General features: G+C 39.8%; 1 protein-coding gene across 4 annotated transcripts in view; it reads right to left on the reverse strand.

The window, feature by feature from the left end:
• Positions 1 to 22,781, reverse strand: part of STK38 (serine/threonine kinase 38) — a 49,362-nt gene that overhangs the window by 13,795 nt on the left and 12,786 nt on the right. For all 4 annotated transcript variants that reach the window (XM_036248440.1, XM_036248441.1, XM_036248439.1 and 1 more), the window contains exons 3-8: positions 16,305 to 16,356; positions 15,240 to 15,362; positions 13,130 to 13,213; positions 8,477 to 8,600; positions 6,016 to 6,170; positions 202 to 304 (exon numbers count right to left, since the gene is read on the reverse strand). In XM_036248440.1, the coding sequence (XP_036104333.1) occupies positions 202 to 304; positions 6,016 to 6,170; positions 8,477 to 8,600; positions 13,130 to 13,213; positions 15,240 to 15,362; positions 16,305 to 16,356 (641 nt within the window). The remainder of the gene's footprint in view (positions 1 to 201; positions 305 to 6,015; positions 6,171 to 8,476; positions 8,601 to 13,129; positions 13,214 to 15,239; positions 15,363 to 16,304; positions 16,357 to 22,781) is intronic.

The following is a 22,781-nucleotide window of genomic DNA, read 5'->3' on the forward strand; positions in this document are numbered from 1 at the left end:
AAGCTCCAAAGCAAGCTCTTCTGTCTTCACACATTTGGCGGCACTTATCTTGCCTCACTATACAAGTACTAATCATTTAATTCTCTAAAAGACTCAAAGGAAGACTCTCCTAATCTGTCCTACATATTCTGGTTATCAGGGGAACAGTTCTACTAGGCCCATTTAAGGAATAAAAAGGCTAACATCACTATTAACACTTACTGAAATCACTGGGAAGACTATGGTTCAAATTCCTATAAAATTCTGTCCTATGTGCTTTTTTCAGGCCCGTGCAAAGGCCAAAGTCAGAAAGTTTCACATGGCCCTGTGGGGAAGAAGAAACAAGGTAATGGATGAACGTTCGTGTGTGTGGAACACAACAGCATCTTCTCCAGCTCCTTGCAGTGTCCATTACAGCACCACAGCAAAAGTATGCTGCCTTTTTTGTCTTTTATTACAGAGAAAATATATATGGTAGCAAATACATTTTTAAAAAATCACCCCAAATTCTATTATACTAATAAAAGTATTTTCATTTTTGCATATTATCTTTGTTTTTGTCTAAATATGAACTTTTAAACATAGTTGAATCATCCATAGCATCTACAGATAATTTCATTTCTTAAACTAACTCAAATATTCTTCTACATATATCGTTTGTATATACACAGTCTTGGAAATTATCAGTTTTAATATTTACAGATAATATTCAAATGATTTAGTACACCACTGCTTACCTAACATCCCCCTCATTCTGGGTCCTCACTTCATCCCCAGTTCTTCACTCTCATTTTAATGTGGCTTACAAGCACCTTGTGACACAGAGAGCCTGTATTCCCAACCCTAACCATGCCTGGTACAGAGGATGGTCTTAATAAATGGTTATTAAATAATGAACAAATATCTTTGTTCATGTAGCTTCTTCTTTTGAATTATTTCATTACGATAAATTCCAAGGAATAAACTACTCCACAGACAAAGGGAATAAGCTTTACTACATAGTTCTTGATAAATGTTGCCAGACTGCTTTCCAATCATAAGTCCCTTCAAGGAAAACTCACACCTCCTGTGAGCCAGACACCAGGCTTTAAACGTGTTGTCTTGCCCTGACCGGTATGGCTCAGTGGGTTGGGCATCACCCAGTGTCCCAAGGGGCTGCCAGTTCGATTCCTAGTCTAGGGCACATGCCCAGGTTTTGGGATGTAACCCCGGTGGGGGGGGGGGGTGTAGGAGGCAGCTGATCAATGTGTCAATCTCCCACTGATGTTTCTCTCTCTCTTTAGAGATAAACTATTCTTTTTTTTTTTTTTATCCTCACCTGAGAACATTTTTGCATGTATCTTCAGATAGAGTGGGAGGGAGAGAAGGAGTAAGAGAGAGAGAGAAAAACATCGACGTGAGAGAGACACATCGAGTGGCTGCCACTCACACGACCCTAACCGAGGCCAGGGACAAACTGCAACTGAGGTACATGTCCTTAGCGGGAACCAAACCCGGGACTCTGGTCTGCGGGCTGACGCTCTAACTGCTGAGCCAAAAGGGGTAGGGCTAAACTATTCTTTAAAAAAAAAAAAGTGCTGTCTTGTTTATAACTCTGAAGCCACACTTCACAGACTCAGAGTCATTAAATGGCTTGCTGGTGAAATGACATCTGCCTGGCAGGAATGATGAAAATTAAGGCATACAAGGTTCCTAACTTGGTTCCTGGCACAGAACTAGCCCTAAGGAAGAGGAAGATGTTCTTAGGGTGGTTAAATTTTTTTTTTTTTAAATCCTCACCTGAGGACATTTTTCCATTGTTTGTTCAGATAAAGTGGGAGGGAGAGAGAGGAAGAGAAAAAGAGAGAGAAACATCAACGTGAAAGGGACACATCAAGTGGCCACCACCCGCAAGACCAACCAGGGCCGGGGATAAACTGCAACCGAGGCACGCGCCCTCAGCACAAACCGAACCCAGGTCTCTCCGAACCATAGGCTGATGCTCTAACCACTGAGCAAAACTGGCCAGCGCAGGGTGGTTAAATTTTAAGTAGAGGAGGTAAAACCAAAAATAGGGAAGGTGATCCTGATACTCAGGGATCTACACTAAAAGTGGTGCCACCAATGTTTGAGCACCAACAACTGCAACATGTGGTCATTCCACAATACCACCTTCCTTCAGGCCCTAACACACAAATTCCCAGGGTACAATGTTACAGAAGCCCTGCTCAGATGGGTCAGGTTTTACTTTGTTTTGTTTTTAAAGAAACTCCTTAGGGGGGGGGGGGGGGGGTGTGCATGCATGTGAGCACACAAGGTGAACTGTCAAACAAAGACAGCTTTGAGCCTATTAACCTGATATCTTATTTTTCAGATTTGCAAATAACTTGTTCTACAAGTCAAGGAACAGGGTTTAATTTGTAGTTCTCATAATTACATGTTTTACCTGGACACCTCCAAGAAAGGAGTGTGTCTTATAGAACAGTGCCTGGAGCAAATGCTTTTCAAACCTTAATTTTCAGGGAACTCTACAGCAATTCTAAGTATATAGCAGAAAATCAATACTTCTACATTTTCACTTCAAAGAACTATATGGCTGAACACACAAATGAGCTTGCTTGTGAAAACATTTATTCTACAAGTCTGGGCTACGATATTATACAGAGAAAATCTGTACCTAGCAGGATCCCTCATTCCTCCTCAACTAGATTGAATCCCCAAGATATTATCCTTCAGTGTTTGCTGAACCTGAACATAGACTACGGGGGTACAACTAAGCCAGCACTAAGGCACCTGGGGTACAGGACCAGGACACGTGAACCCAAGACCAACAAAGTTGGGCCAATGCCTTACTAAAAACATATCTGAGCCCTGGCTGGCATTAGTGGTCAGAGGGTCAGCCCTCGAACTGAAGGGTCACAGGTCTGATTCCGCATGTATCTGGGTTGCAGATTAAAATCCTCAGCCCTGGCTGGGGTGTGTGTGTGTGTGTGTGTGTGTGTGTGTATGTGCATGCATGTGAGCACCCATTGATTTGTTTTTAAAGAAACTCCTGCCCTGGCCAGTTTGGCTCAGCGGTTGGAGTGTCCGCCTGCGGTCCGGAGAGACCCGGGTTCGGTTCCCGCTAAGGGCATGTACCTCGGTTGCAGTTTGTCCCCGGCCCTGGTTGGTCATGCGGGTGGCAACCACTCGATGTGTCCTTTTCTCGTCGATGTTTCCCTCTCTCACCCTCCCACTCTATCTGTACAAAAAATGGAAGATTGTCCTCGGGTGAGGATGAAAAAAAAAAAATAAAGAAACTCCTTAGGGGGGTGTGTGGGATGCAACCCACTGATGTCTCTCTCTCACATCAACGATTCTCTCTTTCTCTTTCTCCCCCTCTCCTTCCTTTCTACTCTCGCTAAAAAAAAACTCAATGGAAAAAAGGCCCTCAGGTGAGGATTAACAAAAACCACACATATATCTGAACTTAATGACAGAAAAATACTCTCATATACATTAACATTTTATTTTTTTTGTCCTCACCCGAGGACAATTTTTCCATTTTTTGTTCAGATAGAGTAGGAGGGAGAGAAAAAGAGAGAGAGAGAGAGAAACATCAACGTGAAAGGGACACATCGAGTGGCCGCCACTTGCACGACCCAACCAGGGCCGGGGACAAACCGCAACCGAGGTCTCTCCGAACCGCAGGCCAACATGCTAACCGCTGAGCCAAACCAGCCAGGGCAACATTAACATTTGAAATACCAAGAATACCAAGCTATTTACTTTGAGGATGCTAACTGTATGTGAATTATTGACACAAACAGAAAAGGTACTGAAGCTATTATACCAAAATAGTGTTTATCTTTGAATGATGAGATTATTGGTATTTTTCTTCTTTGTGGTTTCTGTATTGTTCAAATTTTCTACTTATGTACATGTACTATTCTTATAATGAAGAACAAATATTAACCAGAAGAAATTATCTGACAATCTTCTGCCTTCTTGAAACAGAAAAATATGGCCCTGGCCAGTTTGGCTCGGTGTTAGAGCGTCAGTCCATGGACCAGAGAGATCCAGGTTTGGTTCCCACTAAGGGCACGTACCTCAGTTGCAGTTTGTCCCCACTCCGGTTGGGGTCATGTGGGTGGCAACCACTCGATGTGTCTCTCTCACATCGATGTTTCTCTCTCTCCTTCCTGCTCTATCTGAAGATAAATACAAAAAAATGTCCTCAGATGAGGAGATAAAAGAATAAATAAATAAATATAAATAAATAAATAAATAAATAAATAAATAAATAAATAAATAAATAAATAAAATAAAAGGTCAGCTTTTCATCTGGCCGGTATAGATCATTGGATTGAGCATCCTCCCACAGACTGAGAGGTCCCAGTTCCATTCCTAGTCAGGGCACATGCCCAGGTTGTGGGCTCGATCCCCAGTGTGGGGCGTGCAGGAGGCAGCCGATCAATGTTTCTCTCTTACATTAATGTTTCTCTCTCTCTTTCCTTTCCTCTCTCTAAAAGAATTTAAAAACTCAGCAGTTAGATCGTTGGCCTGTGGTCCAGAGAGACCCGGGTTCGGTTCCCATTGTGGGCACGTACCTCGGTTGCAGTTTGTCCCCAGCCCTGGTCGGGTCATGCGGGAGGCAGCCACTCGATGGTCCCTTTCACGTCGATGTTTCTCTCTCTCTCTCTCTCTCCCTCTCCCAATCTATCTGAACAAAAAGTGGAAAAATTTCCTCGGGTGAGGATAATAAAAAAAAAAAAGAATTAAAAAAATATCTGAAGTCAGGTTTTTCAGTGATAACAAGAAAGTTACCAAAAGACAGCAAGAAAGAAAAATACTCTAGGAATTAAATTTACTTTCTACTTAAAAGAAAAATTAAGTCTAGACAACAATTTTGTGTAACAGAACATAACATTCTACAATTTTAGAGCTGGAAGGAACTTTGGAGCTTCTCTGAATCAATATATTCACTTTTTAGGTAAGTGAGGTCCAGAAGGTAGAGAGACTTCCAAGAAGTATCCAGCAACCTAGCAGCACAGGGAATTCTCCTAGATTTGCTCTGTACTTAAAAACCAAGCAACTAAAGCTTATTTGCATGTCTAATGATAAATATAAAAAGGCCATTACAGAGGTTGAGCAGGACTTCTTTAAGCAGAGGGCATAAGATTTGGAACCTAAACTTTGTGACAGAGTATTGTGGTTGTTGCTCTTGTGCCTTACTTCCTGGTTCTTGGCTGGGTTCCGTCTAATGAGGCTGCCCAACAGAGGGGTTCCCAATAAGTGATGCATCAGTATAATTATATGCTGATAGAAGATGACTATTTCTGGCTTTATTACAAAATAACCTTCTAAATCAATTTTATTCCTAATCATTTTCAAAAGTCCTTTATTTTTAAGACAAACATTCAATCAAATTATAGAATCACGGCCTGGCCAAGTAGCTCAATTGGTTAGAGTATCGTCCAGATATGTCAAATTGAGGGTTTGATCCCTAGTCAGGGCACATATAAGAATCAACCACTGAATATATAAATAAGTGGGACAACAAATTGATGTTTCTCTTTCTCTCTCAGATCAATCAATATATATATATATTTTTAAATTATAGAATCGGCCCTGGCCAGTTTGGATCAGAGGTTAGAGCATCAGCCTGCAGACCAGAGTCACAGGTTTGATTCCAGTCAAGGGCATATACCTCGGTTGCAGTTTGGTCCCTGGCCCTGGTAAGGGTTGTGTGGAAGGCAACCTCTCACATCGATATTTCTCTCTCTCTCCCTCCCTCCCACTGTATCTGAAGATAAATGGAAAAGTATCCTCAGGTGAGGATTAAAAAAAAAAATTATAGAATCATAAGCCTTTCAGAGAAAAGAGGTAACAGCAAACTTACCTGTAAAAAAAAAAAGAGAGAAAAATGCACTAGTTCACAGCTGCACAGTTTTCCTACTGTGATTATCACAGGCAGTATAGGTGTTAAAAGCAGCGGTTGTTCAGATTGGTAAATAAAGATGGGTCATGCTGTTACCTAACCTGCTTCCCATCTCCCTCCCCGCCCCCCAATGGTACCTTGCTGTCCAGGAGAAGGTTGTCTGGTTTGATGTCTCTATGAATGAATCCAAGCTGGTGAATGGAGTCTATGGCTAATACTGTCTCTGCTATATAAAACTGAGTCTCCTCCTCTGTTAAGGTGTCTTTTTTCATCAGTAGGGTCATCATGTCTCCTGTAAACAAGAAGATACAAAACCACCACACACACACACACACACACACACACACACACACACGCACAACACATGAGTAAGTCAGTTTTCAGGTATGTCTTCCCTATCTGCCAATATAAAGCCTCTGCTGTGTTCCAGAGACTGAGCCACACACACTACCACTACAGGCAGAAATAGTAAGTGGTTTTTAACACTTAAAAGGTAAAATTCACTCTACAGAGAATAGAGCACTTTCACCTAAGCTAACTGATGCTTACCAATGAGCTATGATTTCCACACTTTACTTTGAGAGAAAAAGAAAATTTCTCTCATGCTAAAAAAAAAAAAAAGTAAATTTGTTTATGATAAAATTTTGAACTACAAATAAAAGCTATTTTACTTTTAACTTGTTCTGCACAAATATCTGCAAAATTCTCTGTACCTAGAACAAAATGATATTTCCACATAGGTTGTATTGCCATTGTTACAGAGAGAGACTGAAATGCCAAGCAACAATATAAACACTTGGGGAGGCTGAAAACAAGCTCTCCAATTTCTGTTTGAAAAGAAAGCAAAGTGCTAGTCAGCAAAAACTAAAAATATACTAAAAATGCTCCACAGAGACTGTATGATAGTTGCCTCCCCAAAGTGCACACTGAACACCTCCCAAGATCAGTGGGGTTTTTCTTCTGGTGTTTTATTACAGGTATTTAAATATACACTAATATGCTTTATGCAATTTTTACAACACAATATCAATAGTTTAGCAATTAAAGGTAACCTCCTTGTTTTCTGCAAAGTCAAAATTTAATTAATTTTGCTTAATACCAACAACATAAAATGCCAAAACAAAGATTCTGATCCTAACTCAACGGTTAGACAGACAAAAGCAAAGAAAATATGTCTAAGTAGTTCAAAGCTAAGAGAAACAGAAAAGGTTCAGTTTAGATATCATATAAAGCCGGGTAAGTTAGAAATAGGGAAAAAAGAAAGAAACCTCTGATTTTAACAGAGCATCATGCTGCTTTTTAAATTTTGTTTCATTTACAACTTTTGGGGAATTTTCATATTCTTAGAGAAAAGTGGATATTTTACTCCCAGGCCAAAAAAACCTCACATCAAATCTTTTATTAAAATGCTCTCTTGCCCTGGCCAGTTTGGCTCAGTGGTTGGAGTGTCAGACTGTGGACCAGAGTCCCGGGTTCAGTTCCCGCTAGGGGCACGTACCAAAAAAAAAAAAAATGCTTTCTTTTTTGACCCAAGACTTGAAAAATATGAATCCCTGCTCACTCCTGGCAACCACACATTCAATCTGGAGACACACTAGTGACACAGGGACAGCGCACTCAGGCCAGTTCTAAGGTAGCCGTGTAGCCTAGCCAATGGCTCCACCTGTGCAAGCCTGCCCAGATGATCAGAGAGCTCAGACCAGATGGTCTATGGCTCTACAGGCCAACTCTACCAAGTGCAAAGGGCAGGGTTCGAGAGATATGAGAAGCTATGAAGATAGTCCAGGTAAGTCTTGAGGAGACACATGTCAAGGGGCTGGTGACTATTTAAGAATTGGCATCTAAATAATAAAAAGTTTCTCTTCATCCTATCAGTCTATTTTCTAACCTTCATCAATTATTAATAAAAAAATTATTGATGACCCTATATCTAAACTAAAGGTGTCACAAGATCAAAATATTATGCCACAATTATATTTGCTTTGCTATTGAACCAAAAAAGAAAAACTTTTCTTTTTTTCCCACCAGTTTTCTCACATTTCATCTGCTCTCTGGGAACAGACTATGTTTCCCAGAAGAGATGGTATGTCCTGTTCTGGGTTTGTTTTGCAGCTGTCTTAGGAAATGCACATGCTGAGCTACATAAAACTTAAAACCTCAGAAATGAGAAACTGATTCTGGCTACTAATATAGGTGATGAGAAACTCACTCATTAATATGTTTTAGAAAAAGAAACAAAAGAGTTGAAGCAAAGAATGTTATAGTTTCAATTTTGTCACTTGGGTAACTGATTGTACATGATTCCCATTGACAGGAGAGCAGGCAGAGACCCTAGTTTATTCCTATATATTTAGAAAGAAAAAGAAAAGAAAGAAATGTCCATCTGAAATCATGAGAATGAATGAGAAGGTTACTTTTATGGCACTAAAAACTGTAGAAAGGCACCCAGCAGAAAACAGGTTACTGACTTCCTTTATAGACCTAAAAAAGATATAGAAAGTAACTTTGTGAGCACGGATTAGAAAGGAGGGTTAATTGAGGTGAGAAAGAAACCACAGAACAAAAAGGAAAAATGACCTTTCATCATCAAGTAATTACCTCCAGGCAGGAACTCCATGATTAGGTAGAGGTTTAGCTTATCCTGAAAACTATAGAACATTTTCACAACCCACAAACTGTCTGCCTCCACTAGAATGTCACGCTCCGCACGAATGTGGCCAACCTGGAGGTATATGCATTTGATTAATGACAAGACTTGCTTTGCTTTATTAGACTGTATATTTGTTTAAACAATTTAAATACTATTTTGAGTTAGAAATTGTGATGATGCAAAAGATCTAATTTATGATTAGGCAAACCTACTAACTCAAAATTGACATTTGACTTGAAGATATTCGATAATGAAAACTTAAGTGATGAAAGGCTTAAAAATGTCAAAATGAATGGCTGTATAATGCAAATGGCAATTTTAACAATGCTAAAAATCGAACCTCTGATTAATTAAAATTGCCATTATTTTGTATATCTTTTTGTTCTAATACAGCAGTCCCTCCTTGCTGGAGAGGGATACTTTCCAAGATCCCCAGTAGATGTCTGAAACCAAGGACAGCATGGAACCCTATATATTCTATGCTTTCTTCTATACATACATACTTATGATAAAACATACTTTATAAATTAGGCACAATAAGAGATCAACAATAACTTATAATAAAATAGAACAATTATAACAATATATTATATTATGTGAATGTGGTCTCTCTCACAAAATATCTTATTGTGCTGTACTCACCTTTTCATTTAAAGGAAGCACTTTACAACTTCTCTTTGGCATACCCGAATTGCCATCTTCACTACCTCTTACGCTTTCAGGCCATTATGAAGTTAAATAAGGGTAACTTTAACGCAAGCACTGCGATACTATGTCAGCCAATCTGATAACCGAGACGGCTACTAAGTGGCTAACAGGTGGGTAGTGTACACAGCATAGATACACCGAGCTAAGGGATGATTCATATCCCAGGCAGATGGAGCAGGATGATACCAGGTTTCATCACACTATTCAGAACCATGCTCAATTTAAAATGCATTAACTGTTTGTTTTCTGGAATTTTCCATTTAATGTTTTCAGACCACAATTGGCCACAGGTAAATGAAGACATGGAAAGCAAACCTGCAGATAAGCAGGGGACTAATGTACTCTTCTATGATAAAAGTAAGTCTCAAGATGAGATTCTCTAGACAAGTCCTGGCTCAGGTGTGCAAAGGTACCTGCAATGATGGTGCCCTGGTTGACAGTTCTATAATGGTATGATACAATAGTATTTAGGTCACTGCTGTGTACAGAGTATGTGCTCAATCAATTCTTACTAAATTGAAATATAAGAACACCTAAGAAAACTTTAAGGTTCAAATGTAAGACATTTCTAGTTTTCTACTCTTACTATAATATCTAGCTAAGGAGACCAAGTTGCCAAAGGTTTGGGAGAACTGGTAGAATTCATTAAAATAATGTTTCATTATGAAATTTACCTTATCTAATATATAATAGTAATCAAAACAGTGCTGCATATTATCAAATCCCACCCCCTCCTCTTATATAAGTGTCACAAGATGCAAAGTTGGGTTGAATAAGATCTAAATTTATCAAACCCAGTCCATTCCTTGAAGAGAGGTTTTGGTCTTAACATATGCCACAGGACTTGAGTTTACATTATGGTCAGAGGGAAAGATGTACCAAGGTTCACAAACCTGCACTTCTGTTGGTGAACTCACACCATGGGTATTGTTTTATTTGCTACAATGTTCTATATGCTTGTTTGTTTTATTGGAATATCTTTAGCAAAGCCACTCTTCCTTTTGGACACAAATCCTACCCCTCTCTCCTGTTTTACACCTCACCTGCTTCATTCTTCCATGCTAACTCCCAGGGGCCTGATGGCATTTGAGTTTACTTACTATTTGAGTTTTCAGTTGCTGCTAAAATTGTTCTTTGAGAAATTTTTAAATAGCAGAAAATTCACATTTTCACATCTCTGCTTACAGCATGAGGGTGGAAAAAATGGAACATAGGGTGATAAAGAACCGTGCTATGAATCATGACAAAGCCCAGTAAAGCTACTGCCTTTACTCAGCTTTAAACAGGAGCAAAGCTTTTGGGAAACACTAATGCCACTTGCTGAGCTGCAGCTGTGGCTCTGACCCAGTTATTACCGCACAGAAAGTCTGTACAAGGCAGTCTTCACCTGTCTCTGCTTCTAGCTCTGCTTCCTGGTAAGGACACTCCCTACTGCAGGGAGCCAGAGAAAAGGTGAGGCACTATACTATTACCACTTGTCACTCTCCGTGGAAGACAGAATGGTGACTACAACATTCCCTGTTTGTCAAGGGGAAAGCTATAGTCTCTGTGAGCTCACCTTGCCCTTCTCTCCTGGGGCTGAATTAGTAGCTAGAAACCTCAAGATCTAGGAGTAGAGTCAGGTGAATAGGGTAAGAGACAGAAGAGCCAGAGGCACAATTCACACCAGAGGTTCCCCTTCCCCTATTCCATAAATATTTAATGGGTGGGGAATTACATGCCAGTTACTATCCTGGGCAGTAGGAAAGCAGATATAAGCCAGTCTTTTGTCCCATCCTACCACAAGACCAGTATCACAATTGGAGATTTTCCTTTTGCACTAGAAGAAAAACATGAAGAAACTAGCTATGTGCTGGTCTCTTATTCTTTAAAATGTATTTTCCAGGTAGAAAAAAACACTCTGTGGGCTAGAATAGCAACCTAAATTCTCAGTGGGTAGCTTTCATTCTTGCTCAGTTTAGTAAAAGCAAAAAACTTTTCCTTTGAACAAGGCACCTATACCTGCAAAAAGTTAGACTCTGAACCTAAACTTTGTCAGCTGTACCCAAGTGATGGATTTGCACTGGTCTACTTCCACTTTGACCCAGCTTCTTTAAGACGGCTACCCAGGAAGAGCCTGGGCCAGAAACTTGAACTGGCCTACACTGAAATCAAACCCATGAAGCTGAGTCCAACAGCAAGGCGGACTCAAATCCTAATTCTAACAGACATTTTCTTTACTTTCGTACAGACAAGTTTTAGAAATTCATTTTAAAGAAGGTACAATATTGAGAAAATGTTTTTACACACTGTCTGGATCATCTCTGTCACTGTGCTGCTGAACTGGCATATGCTATGAAGGATTAATAACATTATGATGTGTGCATCTTTACAGTTTTATTCTGAATGCTTATTATTTGATAAAGAAAGGTTTTGAGCCCTGGCCGGTTTTGCTCAGTGGTTAGAGCATCGGCCTGCAGTCCAGAGACCCGGGTTCGGTTCCCGCTAAGGGCATGTACCTCGGTTGCAGTTTGTCCCCAGCCCTGGCTGGTCATGCAGGTGGCAGCCACTCGATGTGTCCCTTTCACGTCAATGTTTCTCTCTCTCTCTCTCTTCCTCTCTCTCCCTCCCACTCTATCTGAAGAAAAAGTGGAAAAATGTCCTCGGGTGAGGATAAAAAAAAAAAAGAAAGGTTTTGAGCTCTGGATAAACCTATAGGAAATATGTCTTGTAAAAATAAAACATACTTGTGAAATACAAAATACACTGACTAATCAATACAGCTGTACAGTTTCCTTCTCAGGATCAACTGAAACTCTTTCAGTGCCTACTCCCAGACCACACACTAGTTTTTAGATAATACATAAATAGAGCTGGTGTGCATTTTTAATAAGGTTGATGTCAGCATAAACCATAGTGTCTGAAAACTTACTGCCAGGGTATTTTGATACTTTCAATCGAAATTCCTGGGAATGTAAAGCTTCTGGGTAACATGAAAATTAAAGAGAAAATATATATTCCAAGTGTCGAACTGGGACTTAAATGAAGCCTCAGTAATTATACCTCCTCGCAAGAGGCAGAAGGGCTAGGTGTGGGGCCTGTCTCCATCCTAGAGCTCCCCTTGTCCTCCTGTAGCATCCGAAGATCTTGTACAGGACATCTGCAGGTGTCATCCACTATACTCTGTTCTTAAGCAACCAGCTAAATTAAACTAGATTTACAGAATGTCTGCATTCTCATTTTTAATATATTGTCCAATATTTAAATTTTATTTTGCATAAACTACTTATGTATCTTATAAATCTATTTGCAAAGTAGGTTTAGGTTTTAGAAAGTGTTCTTAGTCATTAATGAAAAAAATGTACACTGCTCTGAAGTTTACATATTTTTTTCAAATTCATTCAGAAAGACTTCTCTTGTAGGCAATGATGAGCTACTCAGAAGACCCAACTTTGGTTTCTGTGTACAGAATAAAATATATTAAGACACATTTTAAATTGCAAATTCCAAGTTATAGTTCCTAAGCCTCAGCTCCAAGATATAAGTACAATTTCTCTCATCTCTCAGCATCCAGTAAGGAACATGCCCCCACATCAAGTGTTACCTCAAAATTGGCTCACGATAAAGACAACTTGTGATCAACTGGCCCTCACAAAGAGCAGATGTGTCTCTAGTAGGTTTTCAACTTTTAAAAAGATTGCGCATAACATACAAATATTACTTGTACTTTTAAAATATATGTAACTACTTCGTCTTTGTTGGATAAAGAAAAGTAATACTATATGTATATTCATACATGACAGAGCTAAAGAAAACTGTAATAAGAACAGACATTTCAATTAAGCAAAAAGAACAATCTTAGGAGACAAAAACTTCATAAGCGAACTAAAATCCCAATTACAATTGTGCTTTACCTGCTCTTTTTCAAGCATATCTGCTTTACGGAGTATTTTCATTGCATACACATGCCCTGTATCTTTCTTCTGAACAAGCCGCACCTAAAAGTTATTTAAAAAATGCCCAGTTAAAAGTTCACAATGCCAAGCTAATGCTTTCATGTGTGATAAGAAGTAATATTTAAACAAAAAAAAAGGATTACAATATAAATATAAGCAACTAGCAATAACAAAGCAGCAGAAAATTCCTTTTGATGTACCAAAATGGATATATTACACCCAGTGAAGTCAGTGCTGGAAACATCCTCAGATATCTCCACATGTGAATAGCTTTGGCTCCCTAGCTGAACAAATCAAACTTAGAACCCTCACTTTTGAACTTAAGGACTCATTAAACCCGTGTCACACAGTCACTTCAGGAAACCTAAGTAAATGATTACAATAATGTATAAAACAACAGCAAAAGCTCATGAGTAGGAAAAAATGTCTAGAAGGAAAAAAACCCTAAAATGTATAATTAGAAAAATGGGGTTTTATGTAGTTTTCCTTCCTCTTCCTTTTTTTTTAGGGAGAGAGAGAGACTGAAACATCAATGAGGGAGAACATTAATTGGTCGCCTCCTGCATGCCCCCCACTGGGGACCAGACCCACAATCTGGGCAAGTGTCCTGACTGGGAATCGAACCTGCGACCTCCTGGTACATGGGTCGACGCTCAACCACTGAACCACACCAGCTGGGCTTCTTTCTCTTCTTAACTTTCCAATGTTTTTTAGAGAATACATAGATAAATGAAAAAAAAAATTAATGGCCTACAAATGGCCCCCCTCCAAATTTCTTGGCAATTCCTTGCACATCCTCCCCTTCCTCTCCCAAGATATATATGTTTTCTTCTCCCTATACCTTTGTTTTCCTGATTGAGCCCCATGTCCCTTCCTCACGGAATAGAAAGCAATTCAGAGGTGTTACCATTTCTCTCTCTTAAGGGGCCAACAGGGATTCTGAATGCTGAGGGATCAATTTAATCTTCCACCTGTGTGCTTTTGAACATGCACTTACTTTCCCTAAGGTAGGATTTTCAATAATATGATGCTTCTTTTACACAGAGATAATAAAACCATTGCATCAGTCAGTCATCCACTTTGGGTGTTATCCATTAAGGGGGACGACCTTGCACTGGCTGGTTTGGCTCAGCGGTTAGAGCGTTGGCCCACGGACCAGAGTGTCCCAGGTTCAGTTCCCGCTAAGGACACGTACCTCGGCTGCAGTATGTCCCCAGCCATAGTTGGGGTCATGTGGGTGGCAACCAGTCGATGTGCCTCTCTCACATCAATGTTTCTCTCTCTCTCTTCCTCCTTCTCTCCCTCCTGCTCTATCTGAAGATAAATGCAAAAAAAAAAAAAAAAAAAAATGTCCTTGGGTGAGGATAAAAAAAACTGGGGATGACCTTGCATGGGCTCATTCAAACCCTCCCCACCAGACTGCTCTTGTTACCAAGCAGGATGCATTTGCAAGACTAGCTGGGACAAAGCTACAAATTCTTTCAACTCACTACCACTACCTATATAACCCATTTCTACAAATCCTGTCCCCTAGGGCCATCTTTTTAGCACTGTACCAATCTGGCAGGAAGGGTGGAGATATGCTGTCAGTACACTCCTGGAGAGGCAATGTGGTACAGTACTGGGTAAAACAAGAGCTTTAAAATCAGGAAACCGAGGCCGACTTCTAGTACCACTGCTCAATGGCTGTGATACTGCAGCATTATCTTTGCCCTTCGAGTTATCTATAATGAGTTACTGTCATGATTATAGGAGAAAAACACAGTAAATAATAAGTATGGATTTCCTTCTACCTTTCAACTCTCCCTCTAGATCAATATTTAAAACATCAACATGATCTGGCAAAACAGAGAAGAACAATCAGAGAGCTGGGACAGTGGAGAAAGGAAGGAAGAAAGGAGGAGGGCAGACAGAGCAGTTAGGATGTGGGTCTGGCATGCTTGACCCGCCTACCCCATATTTCAACTGTATCAACAATCATGAGCTCATGGTATGTTAGAAGCTTTGAAGTTCTGTGGTATTTTTATACTGGATAAGTAGCTGTAGCTGTGGGGTTTTCTTTTTTTACCTCACCAAATGCTCCTCTGCCTATTACTTTTAAGGACTCAAAATCTTCCAGTCCAAGTCTTGTTCTCTTCAAACGAAGAAACTCTGTTTCCTTCCGAGCATGAGCTGATCTCCTGAGCCGTTTCTAATATTTAAATAAAAGGAGAAAGGGATGGGAGGGAGAGGAGTTGAAATTCTGCAACAAAGTCATTTGTGATTTGACCCATCTGGAAAGCAGAGCCACACAAGACTAAGCATACTCTTTTCACCCACAAAAGCACCACAGAAGGAAGGACCCTTACAGCTCACTTCTGTCTTCCCCAGCCTTCAGATACAATAATCAAACCACAATGGATAGATGAGTGCTTTCTCTGAGGGCTCTTCGGTAATCTATCTCAGCAATCCACTATTCTAGCCTTTCTAATAAAGGAGGGATAATCAACAACATTTTCCTTTAACCTTCATTATGTAAAAGTGTGTGTGTTTTTAAATTTTCCTCTGGGTTTTTTACACATTGCAGTTCATTTTATGATTTTGTTTTCTTTTATTCCTACAAATCTGGGGTACTTTTCACTATTTTCCTGGGTTCTGCAATTTACTCCTATTTTTGAAAGCATTTCCACTGCCAATTCAGTTCCTGGCACAGTATTTTAACTGCATTTTCTCCCACCACATCTGTGGGCATTATAGGAAAGGGCTGATTTGAGAGATTTTTTGCCTTGTTAATGATTTCAGAAATTTGTCCCACTTCTACAGAGCCTTTTCAATGAATTCTGTAAGTATGCTATAAGTTGCTTTTTGACATTTTAATTTGGTTTCATCTCTTCCTTTACTTGGAATTCTAAATTAATTATAATTAATTTGTTATCAATGTACCTAGAGAAGTCTTCCTCTCCTGGATACTTAATAATTAACTCCTCCCTCTGCATGAACACCTAAATCCAGAAGCACACGAGCCATCCTCCCTCCTAAATTTCTATTACTAAGCCAAAGCCCTTCCCCTGTGCACTAAGACTAACAACTTGCTGAACAAGATTATGACCTACTATGCTGGGTTTCAATGAGAAAAAATTCTGATTTTAATTACCTCTTCATCCTTTAGGCCTTCTTCCTCCATCACTTTTTCTAACTTCTTTTGTCTGGAAATAAAGACATAAAATAACATCTGAATGATAATATTCTTGATAGTCTATACACAAACATAAGAATTCTTTTTTTTCATGACAAAACCAGGTAAATCTTAAAAGATCTCATTTAAAGCAACAAACTGCAGTCACTAAGTGAAAAGATTCCCACTCTTTGTTAGTTCTACATTTTGAGACAGATTGTATAAGATGTTAATGCAACAAAGAATCTTATTTCGAAATGAGGAGTTCTCTTTTTTTTTCCTGGCAGAACTATATTTCCTCCTTAACAAACCACAAAACAGCTGGTATTTTGATAACCTCTTATATCAGAGGTTTCTCTCCCTCTCCCTGACTGATAATCTACTTCCTTTATTTTAACTTCTTCCTCTTCCTCCCTGCCACAAAGTGTAATAAACAACAAAAGTAAAAGGCAGAATTTGAATATTCAAAGAAAGTACTTGGCATCACTACAAAATTTAAGAGCTAGGGGCCAGGATGGAGGGATTGAACAAAAAAGAAAAAAGAGAAAAAAATGTACAGACAACAGTGTGCTGATTGCTGGGGAGAGGGAGTAGTAGTGGGAGGTGAAGGAGGGTATGGGGGGATAAATGGTGATGGATAGAGACTTGACTTAGGGTGGTGAACACACAATACAATGTACAAATGATGTGCTGTAGAATTGTGCACCTGAAACCTGTATAATTTTGTTAACCAGCATCATCCCAATAAATTTTTTTCAGGCCATGGCTGGTTTGGCTCAGTGGTTGGAGCGTCGGCCCGCAGACCAATGAGTCACGGATTTGATTTGGGTCAAGGGCACATACCTTGGTTGGGATTCATCTCCAACCCTGGTTGGGGTCATGTGGGAGGCAGCCACTCTATGTGTCCCTTTCAATTCGATGTTTCTCTCTCTCTCTCTTATTTCCTCTGTCTCCCTCCCACTCTAGCTGAACAAAAATGGAAGAATGTCCTCAGGTGAGGATAAAAAAAAAAAAAAGTTTTTTCAGTAAAAGTTTTTTGGAGTAATGAATTTAGAAACTATTCAAAAATATTTTTCATCTACAGTTGCATACTGATTTGATAAAACCAAAAGAAATAATTAAAACTTCTTTACAACCGCCCTGGCCGGTTTGGCTCAGCAGTGGAGCGTTGGCCTGCAGTCCAGAGACCTGGGTTTGGTTCCCGCTAGGGGCGCGTGCCTCAGTTGCAGTTTGTCCCAGGCCCTGGTTGGTCGTGCAGGTGGCAACCACTCAATGTGTCCCTTTAGCGTCAATGTTTCTCTCTCTCTCCCTTCCCACTCTATCTGAACAAAAAATGGAAAAATGTCCTCGGGTGAGGATAAAAAAATAATAATAATAATAATAAATAAAAGACTAAAGAGGCTTTAAAAAAAAAAAAAAAACCAACTTCTTTACAACCAATTCCCAATAACCTTTATTTACTCAGCATAATAAATGGAAGCACATGGGCTAGACTCTCCCCTCCACCATTTATCAGCATTCTAGAAGACAGGCAATGTGAGCAGGGCAGGGAAGAATAAAAGTACAGGGTACATGAAGTAACAGCATGTAGTCTAATGTGGCTGAGGCACACAGCACTTCTCTGTGTCCCTGGCTCTTAGTCTGTAGACGACTAAGAATTTACAGAGGTTTGTGCACAACAGAATGATGTAATGAGGTTTCTATTTTAGAATGGCAACCAGCAGTAATGAGCTAATGGACTGGCAGGAAAAGCAACTGACAGACAGAGGCAAATTAAAAGCTACTGTAAGGATTCAGATGTGCACTAAAGATCTGGAACTAGGGTTGGAAACCTAGAATGAAGTGAAAAGAGCTATTGCAAAGATGACCAACTGGCAGTATGAGTCAAGGGAAAAGTCTTAGAATTTCTTATATGGGAGGACAATGATGTCACTAACCAAGACAGAAAATACAGAGAGGGGAACATGGAAAGATAATGAGTTCCCTTTTGGTCAATGAATATGTATTGCAATAGCAATATTTAGTTTAAATAAATATATTGTTAGAAATCATATGACAAATCCACAGGATCAGATGATGACTAAGAATTTGTGTATAAACACTCAGGGAGTAAAAAAATCTACTCTGCCCCTGATGGAAAGAAGTAAGCATCTACATGACTGCCGGGCTGCCTACTTTTCTTCTTCTAGATCCCAGAATGTTTTGGGATATGCATCTGTGTGTGCTCATGTATTAGAGGGAGAAGGATGTACTATTGGTAGTTTCAGGAGTGTAAATTAATTGCATTTCAGTGGCTAAATAGTTGAAGGAGGGAAGAATAAGAGTCCGACTATCAATGTTAAGACCTATAAGAACTCAACCATGTTCAGCTCTTTTTGTGTCTTGAGTATCAAATATTATCATATCTTCCGACTACGTATTTTCTGAATAACCATACCAGACTAGGCTATCACAATGTATGTTACAAAGACAGCTCCTTCTGACTACAGTTTTTTGTTGTTTTTTTATTCTCACCAGAGGACATTTTTGCATTTATCTTCAGATAGAGTGTGAGGGAGAAAGAGAGGAAGAGAGAGAGAGAGAAACATCAAAGTAAGAGAGATAAGTTGACTGGCTGCCACCCACACGACCCCAACTGGGGCCAGTGACAACCGAGGTACATGCCTTTAGCAAGAACCGAATGTGGGACTCTCTGGTCCACGGGCCGACGCTCTAACCACTGAGCCAAACTGGCCAGGGCCATTGGTTGATTCTTGTATGTACCCTGACCAGGACTCAAACCCACAACCCTGGCAAATTGGTATGATGCTCTAATCAACTGAGCTACCCAGCCAGGACCTTCTGATTATATTTTAAATCTAAATTCAGTCCTGACCAGTTTGGCTCAGCGGTTAGAGCGTCAGCCCATGAACCAATGAGTCGAGGGTTCAATTCCAGTCAAGCGCACGTAGCTCGGTTGCAGTTAGTTCCTGGCCCAGGTCAAGGCCATGCAGGAGGGAACCAGTCGATGTGTCCCTCTCACATCAATGTTTCTCTCTCTCTCTCTCCCCCTCCCTCCCTCCCTCCATCCCACTCTAACTGAAGATAAATAGAAAAATATTCTCGGGTGAAGATTTTTTTTTTTAATCTAAATTCAGATTGATAAGTTTTCCACAATTTTATTGTAAGTGTAATTAAATTGGTTTCAGTAGAATACCTGCCTGAGAGTAAAGTTATTAGAATTAACTCCTTGAAAACAATCAGATTCTTTCATTAGAGAATATATCCAGAAAAAGCCTGTCATACAGAATTATCCCTGGTAATGATTTACTGGGGCCAAGTCAACAAAGACCTTGAAGACACCAAAAATGGCAAGTACAACCTGAAATGAGGCTTGCGAGAGATCCTCTATGAGATACCATGGAATTACTGGACTTTGTTAGATTCGTGGTGGCATTGTGATCAAGAAAATGGCCATATTTTTCGAGATGCATATTGAAGAACACAGGATTGAAATGACAGATGTTTGACATTTGTTTAAAACACAATAGCAAGAAAAAGTAAAATGTGTAGATAAAACAAATTTAGCGAAGTCTTGACAATTACTGAATCTGAGGAATGACTATATGAGGGTTCACTATATTAGTCTTTCTATCTATGTGTGTACTTAAAAGTATTCATAATGGCCCTGGCCAGGTGGCTCAATTGGTTAAAGCATCGTCCTGATACACCAAGGTTGTGAGCTCAATCCCTGGTCAGGGCATATATAAGAATCAAGCAATGAATGCATAAATAAGTGGAACAACAAACAAGAAAGAGAGAAAGAGAGAAAGAGAGAAAGAGAGAAAGAAAAGAAAGAAAGAAAGAAAGAAAGAAAGAAAGAAAGAAAGAAAGAAAGAGAGAAAGAGAGAGAGAGAAAGAAAGAGAGAGAAAGAGAGAAAGAAAGAAAGAGAGAAAGAGAGAAAGAGAGAGAGAGAGAGAGAAAGAGAGAAAGAGAGAAAGAGAGAGAGAGGGAGGGAGGGAGGGAGGGAGGGAGGAAAGAAAGAAGAGTACTCATAATAAAAATGAAAAGCAGGTTCATCTTTGGTAGCAGCACCAGGTTAGCTACTGCTCCAGCATTTTGTGAAGCCATTCTTTCCCTCAACTCCAATGTTCCAAACCATAACACTGGGAGACACAAAAGAGAGACAGGCCGCTTCCATACTTAGAGGCCACACACACCCTCACCCCAGCAAGACTTTCTATGCACTCCACTTATTTCCATGTGAACCTTTTTTAAGTTCTTTTGAAGGCAGGGACAGACTCTGAATCCTCCTTCCATTAAGAATAGTGCTTTGGTCCAGCTGGTGTGGCTCAGTGATTGAGCATCGACCCATGCACCAAAGGTTGCCGATTTGATTCCCATTTAGGATACATGCCCAGGTGTTGGGCCCGATCCCCAGTGGCAGGCGAGCAGGAGGCAGCCAATCTGTGTTCTCTCATTGATGTTTCTATCTCTCTCTCCCTCTCACTTCCTCTCTCTCTAAAATCAATAAAAGGGAAAAAAAAGAATAGTGCTTTGTAAGCAGCAACAGTTTAACCTGTAGGTTGCTAAATTAAAAATAACAGAGATCAGAATGTGTAACAATGTGCAGACCCATTTATAACTACTAATTGTAATTAGCTACCTTTTCTAAGCCTAATTTAGGCTCCCCTCCCAGCACAGCTTGATTCAGTCTTCAAGGTCTTTGTTGACTTGGTCCCAGTAAATCATTACCAGCAATAATTCTGTATGATAGGCCTTTTCTGGGTATGTTCTCTAATGAAATAATCTGTGCTCAAGGAGTTGATTCTGACAACTTTATTCTTAGGCAGGTATTCTACTGAAACCAATTACATTTGCAATAAAGCTATAAAAAACTCAGTTTCAATTTAGATTTAAAATATAGTCTACAAGAGAGTAGACAATAATTTCTGTTCATGAGACACTTAAAACCAGGAAAAACAGTATAGAAAAATACAGTGGTTGTTATCTCCATGATCAAAATTGAAAAAATTCTTAATAAATACCCTAAAAGTGATTACACATATGTTTTAAAATCTAAACAAAGTACTTTGGTTTGACTGATATCTAGTCAATGAATACCATTAGGAGGTCTAGATTTGCCCAACCTTGGAGCTTAAATAAAACTGACACTTGCTCATTAATAATAATCACATACTGGAATTCACTAGGAGATCAGTTAGGAAAACCTCGGTAAGAGTATCTAAGAAGAATAGCAGAACATGCTGGTTCTCAGAGGGTGAAATGTAGGCAAGTTCTTATTTGATTTTAAGGTGGAGGGGAAGTAAGCAGACCATTATTGCCTATTAAGTCAGGTTTTTATGGCTTTAATTAATCCAGCAAAATAGTATTTGCAGTACTATGCAGCAGTAAGAAAGAAAGATCTCTTATCCTTTGAGACGACATGGAGGGACCTGGAAAGTATTATCCTAAGTGAAAGAAGCCAAACAGAAAAAGACAAATACCACATGATCTCACTTATATACGGAATATAATGAACATAACAGCCTGAGGAATACAGCAGACCCAGAAACATGGAAGTAGGGCACAGACTGACATCCCTCAGAAGAGGGGATGGGGGGGTGGGGGGGTGGGAAGAGATAAACCACAGAACTTTTATGCATGTATGCATGACCAATGGACATGGACAACTAAGCCGGGGACGGGGCGGAGGTGGGGTGGATGGGGGGTGCCAATGGGGTAAAAAGGTAAAATATCTGTAACAAAAAATAAATAAAAATTCATAAAAAATGAAAAATAGCCCTGGCCAGTTTGGCTCAGCGGTTGGAGCGTCCGCCTGCGGTCCGGAGAGACCCGGGTTCAGTTCCCGCTAAGGGCATGTACCTCGGTTGCAGTTTGTCCCCGACCCTGGTTGGTCATGCGGGTAGCAGCCACTCGATGTGTCCCTTTCACATCGATGTTTCCCTCTCTCTCTCTTCCTCTCTCTCTCCCTCCCACTCTATCTGTACAAAAAATGGAAAGATATCCTCGGGTGAGGATAAAAAAAATAAAATAAAATAAAATAAATAAATAAAATAAAATAAAATAAAATAAAATAAAATAAAATAAAATAAAAATAGTATTTGCAAATGACAGAAACAACAAAGAATATTTTTAAGAGGAAATGACGTTTCCTCAGTTTTTACTTTTTTTTTTTTATCCTCACCTAAGAACAGTTTTGCATTTATCTTCAGACAGAGCGGGAGGGAGAGGGAGAGAGAAACACCGATGTGAGAAAGACACATTGAGTGGTTGCCACCCACACAACCCCAACAAGGGCCGGGGACAAAGTGCAACCAAAGTATATGCCCTTAGCAGGAACTGAACCGGGTACTCTCTGGTCCGCAGGCCAATGCTCTACTCGCTGAGCCAAACCAGCCAGGGCTGAAGTTTCCTCAGTTTTTATTTCAGACTGCTATAAATTATTCAAACCA

Source organism: Molossus molossus, unplaced genomic scaffold, assembly GCF_014108415.1.
Source record: "Molossus molossus isolate mMolMol1 unplaced genomic scaffold, mMolMol1.p scaffold_m16_p_8, whole genome shotgun sequence".
NCBI classification, from domain to species: domain Eukaryota; kingdom Metazoa; phylum Chordata; class Mammalia; order Chiroptera; family Molossidae; genus Molossus; species Molossus molossus.